General features: G+C 51.5%; 1 protein-coding gene across 5 annotated transcripts; it reads left to right on the forward strand.

Annotated features, from left to right (window-relative positions):
* The first annotated feature begins 778 nt into the window (after positions 1 to 778).
* TXLNA (taxilin alpha) lies at positions 779 to 16,342 on the forward strand. 5 transcript variants are annotated; one of them, XM_049878606.1, is made up of 11 exons: positions 779 to 950; positions 1,436 to 1,645; positions 2,271 to 2,387; positions 3,912 to 4,003; positions 6,753 to 6,923; positions 8,695 to 8,889; positions 10,740 to 10,859; positions 11,096 to 11,170; positions 11,649 to 11,741; positions 12,104 to 12,199; positions 12,898 to 16,342. In XM_049878606.1, exons 2-11 carry the CDS (start codon positions 1,468 to 1,470, stop codon positions 13,222 to 13,224), a joined length of 1,464 nt encoding a protein of 487 aa, XP_049734563.1. In that variant the 5' UTR covers positions 779 to 950; positions 1,436 to 1,467; the 3' UTR covers positions 13,225 to 16,342. The 5 variants fall into 5 exon arrangements, with proteins under 5 accessions (XP_049734563.1, XP_049734560.1, XP_049734558.1 ...); XM_049878603.1 differs by having other exon boundaries at positions 779 to 884; positions 2,271 to 2,609; XM_049878601.1 differs by having other exon boundaries at positions 780 to 950; positions 2,271 to 2,609.
* Positions 16,343 to 17,239: the final 897 nt, after the last annotated feature.

The raw sequence follows: 17,239 nt of genomic DNA on the forward strand, positions 1-17,239 counted from the left end.
CCACCAGGGTTTCCAACTGGTGATGAGGAGTGGGAAAAAAATAAGTCACCTCGACTCATCCTAAGGGAAAGCATGGCAGAGTAGTTAGTACGGTGGCCTGGTGCCAGACTTCCTGGTTTTGAATCCCTGCTCTAACCACTCTTTAGCAGTGTGACCTTAGACAAGTTATCTAACCTTTGCCTTACTGTTCTCATGAGGAAATGGGAAATAACAATAGTACTTGTCTCGATGAGTAGTTATGAGGATTAACCATATGGCAGGCACCCAATAACCTGTTATTGCTATTATTAAAAGCCTCCATTTGAAAAAAGGAAATTGAGGCCCAGAGAGAGAAAAGAATGCCCAGTCATACTACAAATCAGTGATGACGTCAGAACTGGAATACAGGTCTCTCGACTCAAGAATCCATCGCTCGTCGAGAGGCCTCAGAGTCCCCCAGATACTAAAAATAAGAGGCATAGAATTTCACAATGTGGGGTGAGAGGGTGGTGGCGTGCAGGAAAGAATAGCCAGGAGCAAAGCCTGGGTACTGAATCACAGCTTCTGAATGATAATGAGGTTACTCTAGGTATTTATGCATAGTAACTGGCTCCTTCCGGACCTACAGGGTACCCGGCTGCCAGAACGAAGCCCTTTCCCTTGCATCTTGGGAGTTGTGGACAGCTAGCCCCGATGCATGGAGGGACATGTAGTCCCTTCCCTCCCCCGCCTTCCCAATTACCCGCCTCAAAGGCCGCCATCGCCTCAGCTTTCCCAGCAAGCTTCGCGAGAGCGCGGGCTATTGATTGGCTGCGACGAGAGCGGGCCGCTCTGCCGAAAGCGGTTGCCCAGGGTTTCCGGTGCGCGGCCAGAGCGGGTGAAGCCGTCGGTACGTCGGCGGCGAGGTACGTGCTGCTGCAGCTAGCGGGACGAGACGATCAGGGTGCTCCCTGTATGCCTGGATACTTTCGGCAAGTGGGGGCAGTCGCGCCGATTTCGTGCGTGGGCTAGGGCGGGGAGGCGGGTTATGGCCTTGCGCATGCGCGCGCGCGGCTGGAGGGCGCGCGGGGCGTGGGTGGCTGCGCGCGCGCGCGCTCGCGGAGCCCACGTGAGTCCTAGGGGCGGGGGGGAGGGTTCGGGAATAGAGCATCCCGCCACGTCAGTCTTCGGCCCTGAGCCAATCCCGCGCTCGGCCTGTCGTGAGGGGGCCGTGTTGTGCCGGGAAGTGGCTTCGGCAGGAGGGAGGCCTCTGTCCTCGCCCGTTCTAGGAGTAGCGCCCCGAAAACCAGCCTGGGCACGCCAGGCTCCCCTGACCGGGCAGAGACCGGGAGAACCGTTAGCTCCCCCCGGTAGAGGCCAACCAGTTTGTTTTTGTTTTGAGAAGCTTTGTGCGCCTGGCATTGGGCGGCGAAGATTTTCGAAGTCTGGAAAATAGCAACTGTGTTTCTTTCTGAAGGATTTGCTCTTAATCTAGCCTTGCAAACCACAATGAAGAACCAAGACAAAAAGAATGGGGCTGCCAAGCCATCAGGCAACACTTCCAACCCAAAAAGCAACCCAGGGCAACCGGAAGCGGGACCAGAGGGAGCTCAGGGGCGGCCCAGCCAGGCTGCTCCTGCAACCGAAGCTGAAGATTCCACCACCCAGGCCCCGGGGAAGCCTGAGGGTGTGTGCCAGCTTTGCTTTTCCATCGGGCAGGGGGAGGAGTTTGTGGTACTCCTGCTTAGCTGCTGGAGTTTGAAGCCGAGGCCAGCAGTTTACCCAGGGAAGAGGAAATGTAGAATGAGAGGAGGACAGTGCAGAGTCTGTGTGATTCCCCACCCTTTCCGGGGGAGTTGATATAGCCTCCTGCTCCAAACACGAGCAGAACCCTCTTTAGAGAAGGCTGACAGGATTAAACCAGGTGGCAGTCAAATGAGAGGCCTGACTAGCAAATCCTCGTCCCTTTAGGAGACACTTCAGTCACCAGTGGGTAACTGCCATCCATACTTGAGGTGTTTCTGGAACTTGTTTAATAGTAAGGAACAGCTTTTGAGGGGAGGAGATTAGAAGTTGAGTTCATGCTAAGTGCTTAGTCCATGTTGAATGCTTTACATACCTTTATACTCACAGCAAACCTTATTGGGTGGTGGTGAGGGATAGTTACACCATTTATAGGGAAATGAACTGAGCTTTAAAGAGATTAGGCAATGTTTAACCCAACCCGGTGAGTCTGGCTGAGCCTGAAGAGCCCCAACCAGTGATATAACCATCTCATTTCTCACTGTGCACCTCATCCTATTCTGTTGTAGGGGCTCAAGCCAAAACTGCTCAGTCTGGGGCCCTCCGTGATGTGTCCGAGGAGCTGAGCCGCCAGCTGGAAGACATCTTGAGTACTTACTGTGTGGACAACAATCAGGGGGGCCCAGGTGAGGATGGGGCACAGAGTGAGCCCGCCGAACCTGAAGATGCAGAGAAGTCCCGGAGCTATGCTGCAAGGAATGGGGAGCCTGAGCCAGGGACCCCAGTAGTCAATGGTGAAAAGGAGACTTCCAAGGGGGAGCCAGGCACAGAGGAGATCCGGGCGAGTGACGAAGGCGGAGACCGAGACCACCGGAGGCCACAGGAGAAGAAGAAAGCCAAGGGGCTGGGTGAGCAGAGGATAGCTACTTAGTTTAACCAGAGCCAGCTGTGTGGGGCCACAACATAGAAATGTTCAGGTCATTCACTGCACAAGGGCACCTGGCTTCAGAAGCAAGTGGGGCTGAAATCTAGCCTGCTTGCTCTTTGAGAAAATGGAGAGCAGGAGACTTGGTGGGCTCCCGTGCCAGCCAGCACCACAGTGTGACCTTGGGCAAGTCCCTCCCCTGTCTGGGCCTTAGTTTCCAGTTCTTTTTAGTAAGAGAACTAGACTAGACCAGGATCAAAAGCTCAAATGTCCCCATAAACCAAGCTAACCAGGGGACCCATGTGGATCAAGAGAATGCCTGTTTCATCCAAAGGTTGACTGCCACCTGGTCCCAGCTAATTGATAGCAGCCAAAGCTGCAGGCTTACTGCAGCCAGTTTTTTTTTTTTTTTTTTAACTGTTGGCAACTAAAACACTAGGAGCCAAGCAAAACCCGTTTATGGGCTGGATTTGGCCTGTGTGCCAGTGACTTGCAGCCTGTACACCCAACTCTTGGAGACTCCCAAGACTGACACTCAGGAGCCTGGTGCTGTTCTGTGCAAGGTGGCCCCCAGGGAGGGAGCAGTGAACTCTCTGACTCAGGTGCAGGCAGCGGGGAAAGGTAGTGACTGACAGGCTATTAAAGGATCGAGGTTGGGTGATGTTATACCTGTGCCCTACTCCCTACTTTCCTACCCTCAGCTGTTGCCCTAATTTGAAGAGAGAGTATTTATTTTAAAAAATCTTAGACTTGAGAAACTAACTTTAGCTGTGAACTTTCATTTAAAGCACATACAAAAAAGAGATTTTCGAATCACGTATGTGGAAGATATACTCGTTTTATACTCATTCACTATTTGGCTACCTGTTGACAGGAAATTTTCAGTGCATTCTCAGGGAGGCCAGAGACTTAGCTTTCTTGGATCCTTCCTCTTTTGGAAAGGCCCTCCTTGCATTGAAACAGTAGCACTGAACTCCAAGGTGGGACACCTTTCATCTGGTGATAGAGCAGGCCATTTTTCTCTCCCACCGGTGGTGCCCACCAAGATTCCACAGGTGCCCAGTTGTTCAGCGGTTGAGCATGTGCCCTGTGACAGGCACTAGGGAGAGTCCTGGGGCCCTCACGAAGCATGTAGTCTAGCAGGGAAGGCAGCCAGTTTGACGAGCAGAAATATAAAGTAGGGTAGGGGAGGGCTGTATTAAGGTTCAAGAGTGTGGGCCCAGGCCTGGAGGGGCTTGGGGCCTCCCAGAGAAGTGTGTGCACACCTTTGCTCTCTGCTTTGCAGGAAAGGAGATCACACTGCTGATGCAGACATTGAATACGCTGAGTACCCCAGAGGAGAAGCTGGCAGCGCTGTGCAAGAAGTATGCTGAACTGGTCAGTCCCCAAACTGCCCCTCATACCCTCCCTGCCTTTGGAAAGTCAGCAGGCCCCCTGGACTGGGGCTGCAGTGCAGAGGCAGATGGGTGGCTTAATTCCTGTTCACCCTCTGAGTCTTTTGTCCAACCTTTAAGTAGAGAGTCAGGTCCCATCCGGCCTCTTCAGGGTCGACAGTAAGAGAAGGAACTTCACATTCCTTGAAAGAAATTTCTTAATACATTCCAGGTGGTAGAGCCCTGTCTCCTGGCCTGAGTCCCAGATAACAGTGTCTTCTTGCCTGTGTGTTCTTGAATGTGCAGCCCCCCAAAATATGGCCACACATGGTGCCATTATCACACTTAACAAAATTAACATTTATCATTTGATATCCTGTAGTACCTAGTCTAGAGTCAGATTTCCCCAGGTATTTAAAACCATTAGTTTGATCAAATCAGGGTCCACATGAGGTCTATTATGTTTGGTTGTTGGTAATACTCTAAGATAACCTTCCCCTTAACCACCACCACTCCTTTTTTTCTCATGACATTGGCTTATTGCGGAACCAGATCAGTTGTCCTGGAGGTTACCCCACTTTCTAGCTTTGTCTTGCCTGTGGTGGCATTTAACTTGTTTCTTTACCTTTTTAGTTGCTATAAGTGATGTGCTGGTTAGCTCTAGAAGCTTGATCGAATTCAGGTTCAGCTATTTTGATATGAATTCATCATAGGTGGTGCTGTGTACCCTGGTGGTACAGTGGTTAAGCACTTAGCTGCTAACCAAAAGGTCAGCAATTCAAACTTACCAGCTGCTCCATGGGAGGAAATGTGGCAGTCTGCTTCCGGAAAGATTACAGCCTCAGAAACCCTGTGGGGCTGTTCTACACTACCCTATAGGGTCGCTACGAGTCGGAGTCAATTCAGCGGCACTGGGTTTAGTTTTTTGGGTTCAGTGTTCTATACTTTGTGTTAAATCACAGGAGACACAAAAGTGGGGTTTTCTCTTTGTAGTGATGTAAGGGGGTTTAGATAGTAGCAACCAGATTCCTCCCTTTTCAGGTTCCCCAGCAGAATCAGAATTAACAGATTCATCCACTGATGGTCATTGCACACTTATTTTAAGGTTCTTTGTTTCCATCCACATTTGTTAGCTGGAGTCACCTTTTAGGAACTTACCTGTAAAATGGGGGAAATCATAGCTCCCCAAGGGGGCTGTTGGAAGAATTCAATAAAAGGAAGGGTGTTAAGGAGATATCCCCCTTTCAGAATGGTCCAGCCAGGGCAAGGCTGATGCACGACAGGAGGGAGCGGGCGGCTGGAGTAAACGCGGGGGACGAGGTCCAGCACACAAGCAGAGGGGTTAGCCTTGGTGAGCGGCACAGCCAGCCCCTCAGGACGGAAGGAGAGGACAGTTGCCAGTAGATGGATGGTGATGACACTTGTGCCCTGCTGCATTGGTTGCCTCTGTTCTTGAAGAAATGGGAGAGTCATAGCTGGGGTGGGAGAGGCTTGGGGAGGAGGATAAAGCAGTTATCTAGAAGAGGAGCGTGAATAGCGCAGGAAATTAGGATCTCTGAGTAGGCAGGGATCTTCATGAAATTCTGAAATTGGTCATGAATTGAAAGTGAGATCCTCCGAGCAGGGTTGCTTCAGTGCAGGTGCAGAGGAAGCAGGAGGTTGAATGAGCAGGGTTGAGATTTCGCTAGGAGAAGGGGACAGGAGAGTTGAGGGCATAAGGAATCTAAGCGAGGTAAGGTAAACGATTAAAGGAGCATTGAAGGAGAGTCAAAAGATGGCTGGGTAAGTGAATTAGAGGCCCAGTAGGCTCTGAGACTTGTAGGGAACCACAGGTATTGGAGAGAATGAGCTAGAAAAATAAAAGGTGGTGGTCCTGGCTTTGAGATAATGGAGGTGGGTGCAGGTCCTGATAATGACAAGGTCTAGACATGTGTTGTCCAGGACGTAGCCACTAGCCGGTTGAAGTGGCTAGTCCAAATCTGGATGTGCTCCAAAGTGAAATGCACATTGGATTCCCAAGACCTAGGGCAAAAGAAAGAATGTAAAATATCTCGTTAATGGGTGTTTTTTCATGCTTATTCCATGTTGAAATTTTAATATTTTGGATGTTAGATAGAATAAATACGTTATTAAAATTAATTTGCCTATTTCTTTTGATTTTTTTAATGTGGCTATTAGAAAATGTAAAATCACATACGTGGCTGACATTGTATTTCTGCTGGGCAGGGCTGGATGGGCCTGGGAAGGGGGCTAAGCTGGGCCAGCGGATGTGGTCTGTGCAGGAGCTAAGGACTGTACGGCCAGGGTGTCAGAGGCTTGTCTGTTGATGTTGAAATGACCGAGAGTGGTGGTCTCAGTTGTGTTGGCCAGAGAAATGGTGAGCCAGTGCTGTGGTCCTGAAGCAATGGGGAAGAGGAGTAATGGTGATGAGTACACGGTAGGGGAGCAGGTAGCCTTAGGGGTGAGTGTCCACAAAGTTGGCGGGATGCAGTGGTCTGAAGTGTCTGGAGAGTTTTGTCCCTGGAGTCAGAGCTGGGATAGAAGCTGTGGTCTGCTGGCTGGGGGTCCTTGCTTGTCCTTTCTGAGTGAGCTATCGTGAGAAATAAATGGAGCTGTGAGAGAGCTTCGGTGGCCTGAGCTGTAATGACTGGGGGAGAGGGAGGGGGAGGCCAGCTCAGGGGGCCCAGGGCCAGTATGTTGATGCCCTTTGGGGAGCACCCTGCAGGGCACTCACCTGCCCTCTCTGTCCCCAGCTGGAGGAGCACAGGAACTCTCAGAAGCAGATGAAGCTCCTGCAGAAGAAGCAGAGCCAGCTGGTACAAGAGAAGGACCATCTGCGGGGTGAGCACAGCAAGGCTGTCCTGGCCCGCAGCAAGCTTGAGAGCCTGTGCCGTGAGCTGCAGCGACACAACCGCTCCCTCAAGGTAGGCCGCCCACACCCCGGCAAGAGCGCCTGTTTCCCTTGGCTTCCATTTAATCTTTGGTGGGTTTTCCCCTTGAAAAGCGGCACAGGCTTGCAATATAGAAATCAACTTCCCCCATAATATGCCACCTTAGACAGAACTACTTGAAACCATTCAGCATGAACTCGTATTACCAGTTCCTGGGTGGCACAGATGGTTAAGAGCTTGGCTACCAACAGGAGAAAGGTTGTCGGTTCAAATCCACCTAGAGATGCCTTGGAAGAAAGGCCTGGGATCTACTTCCAAAAGATCACAGCTGTTGAGAACCCACTGGAGCAAGGACTGCAAGGAGGTGTTCTGTCAATATTGAAATGCCCGAGAATGGTAGTAAGAACGTAAGAATCATGTTGACCACGCCGGTAGAGCTGATGGCAGATCATCTCCCAGAGGTTGGTCAGTCAGGCATGCTGTGTCCTTTCTTTTGTTCTGCTCAGTCTGCGGTGAAATCCAGGTTGCTCCCTTGAACCCCAAATTGTTTTCACGTGCATATTCTCACAGATGGTGGATATATGTGTTTTACCAAATTTGAATTGGCAAATAGATGGTATTTTGCAACTTGTTTTGGTTTTAGTTCATGTGTCACTTTTAAAATGTTATGTATTTAATGTAAATTTGATGTGGGGATGCAAACCCCAGAAGTCATGGTCCCCAGACTTTCTTTTAGCCCAAGACAGGAACCATTGCTGAAGCCAACTCTTCAGACAGGGATTGGACTGGAGTATGGGATAGTAAATGATACTGGTGAAGAATGAGCTGCTTGGATCAAGTAGACACATGAGACTATGTGGGCATCTCCTGTCTGGAGGGAGATGAGAGGGAGGGCAGAGGGGGTCAGAAGCTGGCCGAACGGACATGTAAATAGAGAGTGTGCTGTTTCATTAGGGGGAGAGCAATTAGGAGTATATAGTAAGGTGTATATAAATTTTTGTATGAAAAACTGACTCGACTTGTAAACTTTTTATTTAAACCACAGTAAAAATTAAAAAAACAAAAAAAATTTGATGTGAGGATTCAAAGGTGACAAAAGTGTAAGAAATTAAAGGTAATGGTTGTCCACCCTCCTCAACCCCACTGCCCAGCAGAAACCACTGGCAGAATAAATCTATTTGTATGTAAGTTGAAGTACAGCCTTCGAGGTTTTCTTCTCTATGTATAAAATCTTACATAAAATTTTTTAAATGAAGTAATTGTATGTGAATTGTTTGATGTCCTTCCCCCACCCCGCCCCGACTTTTCAAAATGCAGTGTTTTTGTCTATCGGTTTATGTAGGGTTATGTCATTCTTTTTTCAATTTTAATAAGATTCTGCCAGATTGCCTTCTGATGCGGTACAGTATACCCTCCCACCGACCTTGTATGAGGGCCTGATTCTGCACAACCTTGCCAGCCCTGGGTATTAATGAACTTTTACAACTTGGTCTACTGGGGGTGGGGGGACAAAAACACATTAAAACAAGGATATTTGATCTGAAATATGTGGGAGAATTGGCGTCAGAAGGTTTAAATTACTTCAGAATGGCACTGACACATGTGCCTGCAGTTTTCTAGGGAGAGCGTCTCTCACTTTCACCTGATTGGGGGGGTCCATCAGGAGCCCCCTGGCACAGCGAGCGTCCCTGGAGCCTGGCTACTCTTGGGTGTGGGAGCAGGAGGGTCGTTGGTGGAGGCCATCCCTGAAGGGAGGCTGGCTGGGAGAGTGGATAATTGAGCTGGGGCTGACTTCTCTGCCCAGGAAGAAGGTGTGCAGCGGGCCCGGGAGGAGGAGGAGAAGCGCAAGGAGGTGACCTCACACTTCCAGGTGACGCTGAATGACATCCAGCTGCAGATGGAACAGCACAATGAACGCAACTCCAAGCTGCGCCAGGAGAACATGGAGCTGGCCGAGAGGCTGAAGAAGCTCATTGAGCAGTATGAGCTGCGTGAGGAGGTAAGCTCGCCACAGACAGCAGCCTTGGCCAGGAGATGGTGAGGGCCCGGGGCCAGCCAGGCGTTAGCACACCACTTTCAGGCTTCATCCTTCCTCCTCCTCCTTGGGAGGGGAGTAACGTCATTCCTTATACAGATGAGGAACTGAGGTGAGGAGAAGTCTCATCCATGGCCACATAGCCACAGGTCTATGGTGCCTTGTCTCATACCACAGGGCCAGCTAGCCTTTGGGATCTAGAATTACCTAGATTTTAAGATGGAGATAACATGCATGTACTATGTATTACACAGCACCTTCACCAGGGCCTCAGGGCAGCACTCCCAAATCAGACATGCTAACGTTCATGCAGTGAAACGTCTGACTGTTCAATTCAGGTGGGATAAATACAGAGTATAAATAGCCTCACGCTGGGGCAGGTCAGTTTAGGTTGCCAGCTATGACAGTTTCCATTTTCAGAGCCTTTGAGAATTTGAAATCACAGTGGAGGGACTGGGCCCGTAGGCAGTGATCGGCTCCAGACTCCTTACTGCTCTGCTGTCCCTGCCACCTGAAAGGGCAGGTTGTCACTTCCTTGGCTGGTGTCGGCTGCTACCCAGGCACTGAATCCCGCTGCTACTTGGGCACCCATGTGCCCGTCACTTGGCTGTGCCAGGCCTCTGTTTCCTCTTGGCGGGAGGGGAGAAGCGCAGCTTCGCTCCAGGGCTGAGTAGAGGAGCGGGCCCCGGTTGTCTTAACAGATGAATGCCACAGGCCTGCTGTGGGCCAGGCCCTGGAGGTATGGTGGTGGCTGAGAGGGCTGGCACCCTGCCCTCTGGGGCTGACAGTCCAGTCTGGTGATGTGGAGGCGACTGCCCTGACACATCACTCCATTCACTACTTCATCCCTGGGAATAAGGCTGCTTGTGATACATTTGGTTTGAATAGAGTTGAGATGGCTTGGTTCCTGTTCCTCAGTGCTGAAAGACATGAAGGCTTCCAGGCCACCACAGAGTGAGGCACCCACTTCAAAAAGCTGAACCTCCCTCCCCCTCCCCAAGGCAATAAAGAACTTGGTATAGCTGTGGTGGGGAAGGGGGTTCTGCTCCCTCTTCTCATTTATACCCCCTTCCCCATCAGCTTCCTCCAGCACTCCCATCCTGCCCCTCTGAACCTTGAACCTCAGATCACAGGCGACTGGAATTCATCACATCCCAAACTGAACTTATCTCCAAGCCACCTTCCCTTCCCTGTCCCCAAAATGAGAAAATTTCCGCATTCCTTATTTCAGCAAGTCCAGCTGACTTCACCTTTGAAGGAGCATTGAGTTTAGCACCTTCTTGCTATCCCTGCTCTCTGACCTGGTCCAGGTTCCCACAACTCCTCCAGCAGTTAGGGTGGCCATTCCTCGGGGTGCACATGTCTAATCTTTGCCTACAATTACGGCAAATCTGTGTCAACTGAGCTAAGCTGTTTTACTGGTGAAGGCATAGTTTTTCCTTTTCTTCCATTCACAAGGAATCGAGGACTTCAGAAGTAAGGGCTGCTAGCCTTAGGGGGGGATCTGTGCTAGGGCTGGAGATTTGAGTGCATCTATTGCTTGGCTGCCCTGGAGCTAGTACCATCCCTAAACCCCACGCTTAACCAGGGACTCACTCAGCAGTAAAGAGAGAGAAGATGAGGTTGGGGAGCAGACCTTTCAGGGACCTGGGGGCCCCCATGCTGTGCAGCACACGGGTCCAGCATGTCAGATGGGGATGGAAGGCTGGGCAGGGCACCCTGCTCTCTGCACATGGGACATCCCTGCAGCCACCAGGCGTCCCTGCGATGGGGAGCTCCTGACAGGTGGCCCCTCACACCATGCTTTCCTGCAGCATATTGACAAAGTCTTCAAACACAAGGACCTGCAGCAGCAGCTGGTGGACGCCAAGCTCCAGCAGGCCCAGGAGATGCTGAAGGAGGCCGAGGAGAGACACCAGCGGGAGAAGGACTTTGTGAGGCTCGGGTCCTGGGCATCAGAGGGGTAGGCTGAGAGGAGGCAGGTTGGGTTCTGGCTCTGCTCTTATTTGAGTCTGTGGGAGAGGTTGCCGCCTAGCCAGAGAGGGGGCAACGCTTCCTCAGAACCCAGTCTGAGAGCAGGAAGCCTCAGTGGGTTCTTGTGCTTGTGGCTAAAAAATGGCTGAACCCCTGGGGTCATCTGACGGGGTCTGGGTGCCTGTCTTGGAAATAGCTCCTCAAAGAGGCAGTGGAGTCGCAGAGGATGTGTGAGCTGATGAAGCAGCAGGAGACCCACCTGAAGCAGCAGGTGAGACCATGAAAACTGACCTGTCTCCAAAGTCCCCTCACTGTGCCACGTCCTAGGGGGAGGGAAATGGAACCCTAATGCTAGGTCTGGCTCTGCCCCAACTGCTGTGTGACCTTGGCCAAGCCTTTGCTCCCTGGACCTGCCCAGCACCCGTGTGGTGACGACCAGGTAGCTAGGTGAGCTTGGAGGCCTTTGCTCCTAGCACAGTTGTTTTAAATTACATAAGTTATACTTGATTCCTGAAGAAAATTTTGGAAATAAACATAAAAGCAAAATATGTGCCACCCCAAATTTTACTTTCTAGAGTTTAGTATGTTAGATTATATTCTTCCAGATACATAGTTTTTGTTTTGTTTCAAAGAAAAATGGTATCTCAATAACATTATTAGGTCAGAGGGCCAAGACTTGGTCTGAGTATTCTAACCAGAGGCACCTCCAGAGAAGCCCAGGCTCACCTGTGGGCTTCTATCTCACCCAGCTCGCCCTATACACAGAGAAGTTTGAAGAGTTCCAGAACACTCTTTCCAAAAGCAGCGAGGTGTTCACCACGTTTAAACAGGAGATGGAAAAGGTAACATGGTCCAGGCCAGCTGCGGCTGCTGGGGAACAGGCTGCTTCAGAGTTGAACGCTGGGCCTGTCTTCAGGAAACCCTGTCGCCGACGTGCCTCAGGGAGCTGCTGCCAGTAACAGTGTGATTGATACCAAGGGTGGGGTCATTAGAGGGGATCTCGCACGTGTCCTGGAGAAGAGGCAGTGTTGTCATTTAGTGTTATTGGTGGTGGGCGTTTAACTTGGGGAGACTTCCTGCAGTGGCACCAAGACATCAACTGTGTCCTGTGATGCCTGTGGGACTATTCCACACCCTTGGAGATGGCGGCGCACAGGGAAGGTCAGCTCTCTGATCATTTCCTTCCATCTGTCACATGACCCAGATGACCAAGAAGATCAAGAAGCTGGAGAAAGAAACCACCATGTACCGGTCCCGGTGGGAGAGCAGCAACAAGGCCCTGCTTGAGATGGCTGAGGAGGTGGGCCGAGTGTGGACTGCAGCCTGGGGGTGGGACGTTATTGAAATCAGGCCTTTTACCGTATGTTGTACCAGTGAGTAATGCAGCTGGCACTTAGACCCGTGTTTGTTCAAGTCCAGAGGCACTGATAGTTGCCTCCCGGGGGAGGGTGGACCCAAGGGTAGATCTGCAGTTGGGAGCAAAGGGAGGAAATGGAAGAGAGGAACCAAGAAGCGGAAAACGGGGGCGCCGATGATGTGTGTGGTTTGCCTGCAGAGTGGTTCAGGTAATTGGTGGTTTTGTGGCTTGAGATGTAGGAGAGGGGGAACTCACACGGAGCAGGGACTGCATGCCAGGCTATGCTGAGTGTTCACATATGCCAGCTCGGGACCCTTCCCTTCAGATCTGTGAGGTTTGTGCTGGAAGTCATTTTTACAGATAAGGAAATAGGCTTAAAAGCCAAGTATTTGCCAAGGTTGGGTGGTTGATAAATGGAGGAATTCCTTGTCTGAACGCCAGGCCATACTCCTTTTCTGTGTCATACTGCCCCCAACTGACACCCAAGTCACAGCATAAACCAAGGCTCTTTACTAGAAGAGGGCCTAGCCTTTGACTCCAGTCTGTTCCCAGCCTTATTATAAAGTGGGAGTGTTTTCCAAGTGGTAGTGCTGCATGGGAAGGTGATGGGATGTTGCTGAGGGTCCCATTTCCCTCCCCAGAAAACACTCCGGGACAAGGAGTTGGAGGGTCTGCAGGTGAAAATCCAGCGACTAGAGAAGCTGTGCCGGGCGCTGCAGACAGAGCGCAATGACCTGAACAAGAGGGTACAGGACCTGAGCGCAGGTGGCCAGGGCCTGCTCACTGACAGCGGCCCTGAACGAAGGCCAGAGGCTACCACTGCCACCAAGGAGCAGGGTGGTGAGGGGCTCACGGCTCAAGCACCCAGCTCCCCAAGGGCCACAGAAGCTGCCTGTTGCCCTGGAGTTCCGAGCACAGAAGCATCAGGCCAAACAGGGCCATGGGAACCCAGCCCCACCACCGCCTAGAACGTGGCACTTCGGGTGTGCTGGGAAGGGAGCAGGCAGCCCAGCCAGGCCTGGCCCACACAAGACTCCCACCTCAAAGCAGCCCAGAGCTAGGCCAGGGTGCTCTGACCTGGCTGGCATTTGACACTTTGTAATTTTGGATTTTGTGGGTCAGTTTGACATATATATGGCATATGTGCAAGACCTCATACATTTATAGTTGTACAGTGGGCTTGCATTGGGGGCAGGGGCATGTAAATAGGTCAGTGGCTCTTCTGTGAGCTGAAGAGTCTTATAAGAGGAGCTTGTCGTCTGTGGCTGCCATCACTGTGAGCTGGCAGGACAAGTGACTTGAGCATTTCTCCTGCCTGGTTTGAGGCTCAGGCCCCACTGAGCCCTCAGGACTTGTGAGAAGTGACAACACCCAGGCCTTGACTGTTCCTGTTGTGAGCAGGGCTCAGGGCTCTCCTGGCTCCCCTGGAGATGCCTTTCTCCTCTTGACCTGGAAAAGGTGTTCCCAGGCAGAGCCTTAGCGGGGTACCCAGAGCAGGTGATCAGACTGCTTTATTGCCAAGACAAGGGGCCTGGAGAATGTTTCTGGGATGATGCTGGTAGGGGGCCCTGTGGGCATTGCTTTCCCTGCCCTCTGGTAGTGCTAGGACCAGGCCGGTGATGCTTCTCAGTCTCCTTACTCACAGGTGCCTCTTTAGCCTGCATAAATGGATGACAAGAGAGCACCCAAAGGATTCTTTCTAAAGGTTTTTTTTTTTTTTTTTTTTTGCACATGACAGTGTTTGTACTGATCTGCTGAGGAGGAGGAGGGGTACCAAACAGTGGGCCTGGATTCCTAACCTCCAGTGTCTCACCACCCACCTGGCTTCTTTGTCAGGTTGGTGCTGAGGTTTCCTGTTTGGTGAGACCAGGTTCCTTGTAGTGAGAGAAAGGAAAGGGCTTCTGATAGCTTTGCCACAAGCTTGCCTGAATCCTGGGAAGCTCCTCTGATTCCTGTCCCCTCTCTTCGTGCAGTGGGTTGCTGGGCCCCAGGCCCAACTATCCCTTTGGCTTTATGGGTCTATTTCTGCACCCTGCCCCTCTACCATCAGCACCACCAGGTGTGCAGTCCATGAGATGTACCCCGGTTCCATTCGCTGGCACCTCATCCAGTGAACAAGAGCAGAGGTATTTCCTTCTGGGGATTTCACACCCGCCAGTGTGGGAGCCCGCAGGCCAGCCCCTAGCTGTTGTATAGCTGGTAGGGAATGAGACTCCACACACTATTGGGCCCCAGAAATCCACAGAATGGTTGCTGACATTTTTGTTTGTCACAACTTTAAACTCTGAAAGTTCTGCTGGTTGCTAACTTGCCAAAGTTTTAGCCAGGTTTTTGTTTTGTTTTTACCAAGCAGTCTTCTGGGACAACAGAGTGAGTCTCTGATCAGAAAGCAGGGCTCTGGACCCAATGCCCCCTCTCCAGCCAGGCGTCTGCTTCTCCCTGGCTTTCTTGAAGCCAGTCTACTGTCCACAGCCCTCTATCTTCCACAGCTAGACCACAGCCTTTTAACTTCATCCCTCAGATAAATAGGTTCATGAGGAACGTTTAGTTTTCCTGAATCCTGTTATGACTTAGACCAGAAATGGTGACTGAGGGGATACCAGCTGCCCTCCTGCACCCATGGCAGGTATCACTAACCTGTTTCAAGGTGTCTCCTGCTGATCCCCATAGGTCCTCATTTGCACCAGGATCCCCCAGCAGCCAGTATGAGCATTGAGACCTATTTGCCATCCCTGGCTGAGATATTACTCTCCTGTGGAGAAGTGTCCAATATCTTTTTCTTCCTCTCTTTGAAATCCCTGTGTTTGGAATTGACCCCAAACCTGCCTCTTCCTGCTCCAGGAACACCTTTTCCATGTGCCCAGGCTGAGGTGAAAGAGCTGCCAACCCCACATGGGATTTACGGGGCTGAGGAGGTGCAGGAAAGAGGAGGGGTATCTACCTGCCCCCCTTGAAGAAGGGAAAGGCCTCAGGGGGGCCCATAAATAATTGCCTGCCTCACTTCAGCTACCTCTTTAAAGCCTCGTGGAGGGGTTGGGTCTGTTGGAGCTCAGTGTGCTGTGGGAGACCACAGATGGTACAGCAGCTCAATGAGACCAGTTCTGGCTACTGGGGAACTGCAGTGGGCAGATGGCCCCAACCAGGCTTCCAGGTCAGGAATGTGGGCTTTGAGGCAGGCAGACCTCTACCCTCAACTCCAGCTATTTCTAGGGATTCAGGCCATAGGTGGGGGTCCCTTTCTCTTCCTCTCCATTGACCAAATCTCACCAATCAGTACAGCTGCTCTGCTTGCTCTCCTTTCCAAAGGTAGCCCAGGTGCCTGGGTACTGCGCACACAGGCCTGGGCTGGATGCAGGGGGTAGCCTCTCCATGAATGAAGGCCAGTTCTGCCTTCCCCGCCCCGGGCCGGTTCCATGCATGTGACCTCGGTATTAGGACCAAGAGCTGTTCTATGTAGGGTTCATGGCTAGTTTTTCCTCCAGGGGACCACAGCAGATGAGGCTCACAGCTCAGAACTCCTGGCTCTGCTAACAGTAACTTGTGTTTCAGGACCTTGACCGCTGAGCGCTTCCTGTACACCAGATTCTGAGAGGTGTCAGCAGCACTTTTTTTTTCTTTTCTTTTTTTTTTTTTTCATGAGGTGTTGGACCATGGGCCAAGCTCAGGCACTTTGTGTACGAGAATGTTATTTCTGTAAAGATAGTTATTTCCCCTCTCCACCCTTCCATGGTGGCCCTTCTGTGGGCTGACTGTGAGGCAGGTGGGGCTGCCCTGGTGTCTGTTGGGGGAGGGCCGAGGCCTGCTGAGCTGACTCCAGCTGCTGCTCCAGCCCTCCTGCCTTGCACAGCACAGAGGTGGCCACCCCAGGGACAGCTAGGCACCTGCCTGCCCTTTGATCCCTCCCCAGGGGGCTGTCATCTGTCCCCATAACTTGCTTCCCCGATGTCTTCACCTGGCCATCCAGACTTGTTTGAAGCTGTGCTGACAGCTTTTTTTCTCCTTTCAGTATCCACAACAGCCAGGGATTTGATTTTGATGTATTTTAAACTATGTTAAATAAAGAGTCTGTTGCCTTACTCACCACTGTCTGACCTGTGTGGTCATTTGGTGCTTCTAGATCCTTCCATACCTCTCCACGTGCATGTGTTCAGCCCTACAGACACAATATCTCTGGCCTCAGGATCTGTGCAAAGTTGCCATGGCTGTGCCCTGGCATCCTGCATCTCACAGCGTGCTTTCCCACTGCCCAGCGCTCACCACGGGTTCAGGACAGTAGCAAGTTAACTTGAGCTGCCTGAGCAGAGCTCGTGGCAAAGTCGGCATGATGCTTGCATACATAAGAGACCCACGATGATTTCTTTCAATCAAAAATCATCCCTGCCTTCAGATCTCAGGCTAGTGAGGGAAACAGGTTCTTAGAACACAGAAAGGAGGATGGCAATGGCACAGCACAGAGGCCCCACCCCACACCAGCAAGGGGAGAGAGCTGGGTACCAGGAAGGCCGTTCTGTCCCAGAGGGTAGGTAGAAATGTGGCAATTTCACTTAGAAACTTAAAGTGGTCCAACTGGGGATGTAGATGCACAGGAGGGTTGGGAGAGGATGAGCCTTTGTGTTGGGTTAAGGGATTTGGGCTTGATCCAGAGGGCAGGGGGATCTGCTGAGGATGTTTGAACAGGAAATGGGTAAAGTTCATGAGGAAAGTGGACAAAAGGCAGGAAGACCAGCTAGCCAGGCACAGGTCCATGGAGTCCCAGGTTAAGACGGATGGGCACTCATCACTGCTGTCTGGGATTATCTGCCATGGGCAGCCTCCTTTGGCACTGGCCCACCCAAGGGAATGCCCAGGGGCCTCCAGGTTCCTGTGATTTTGTGCATTGCTTTAGGGGACCATATTCCCCATGCACTTCAGAATGGCTGGTTTCTTGCGCAGTCCTGTTTTCCCACCTCCAAGCCTGGATTTTGGGGCTGAGGTTCCTGTATG

This window comes from Elephas maximus, chromosome 3 (assembly GCF_024166365.1).
Source record: "Elephas maximus indicus isolate mEleMax1 chromosome 3, mEleMax1 primary haplotype, whole genome shotgun sequence".
NCBI classification, from domain to species: Eukaryota; Metazoa; Chordata; class Mammalia; order Proboscidea; family Elephantidae; genus Elephas; species Elephas maximus.

Bases quoted from the DNA above. Each gene is read 5' to 3' on its own strand.
- TXLNA (XM_049878603.1), top strand. From the start codon at position 1,468: ATGAAGAACCAAGACAAAAAGAATGGGGCTGCCAAGCCATCAGGCAAC. The intron at 4,004-6,752 runs GTCAGTCCCCAA...CTCTGTCCCCAG, and splicing joins GCAAGAAGTATGCTGAACTG to CTGGAGGAGCACAGGAACTC. The intron at 10,860-11,095 runs GTGAGGCTCGGG...TCTTGGAAATAG, and splicing joins ACCAGCGGGAGAAGGACTTT to CTCCTCAAAGAGGCAGTGGA.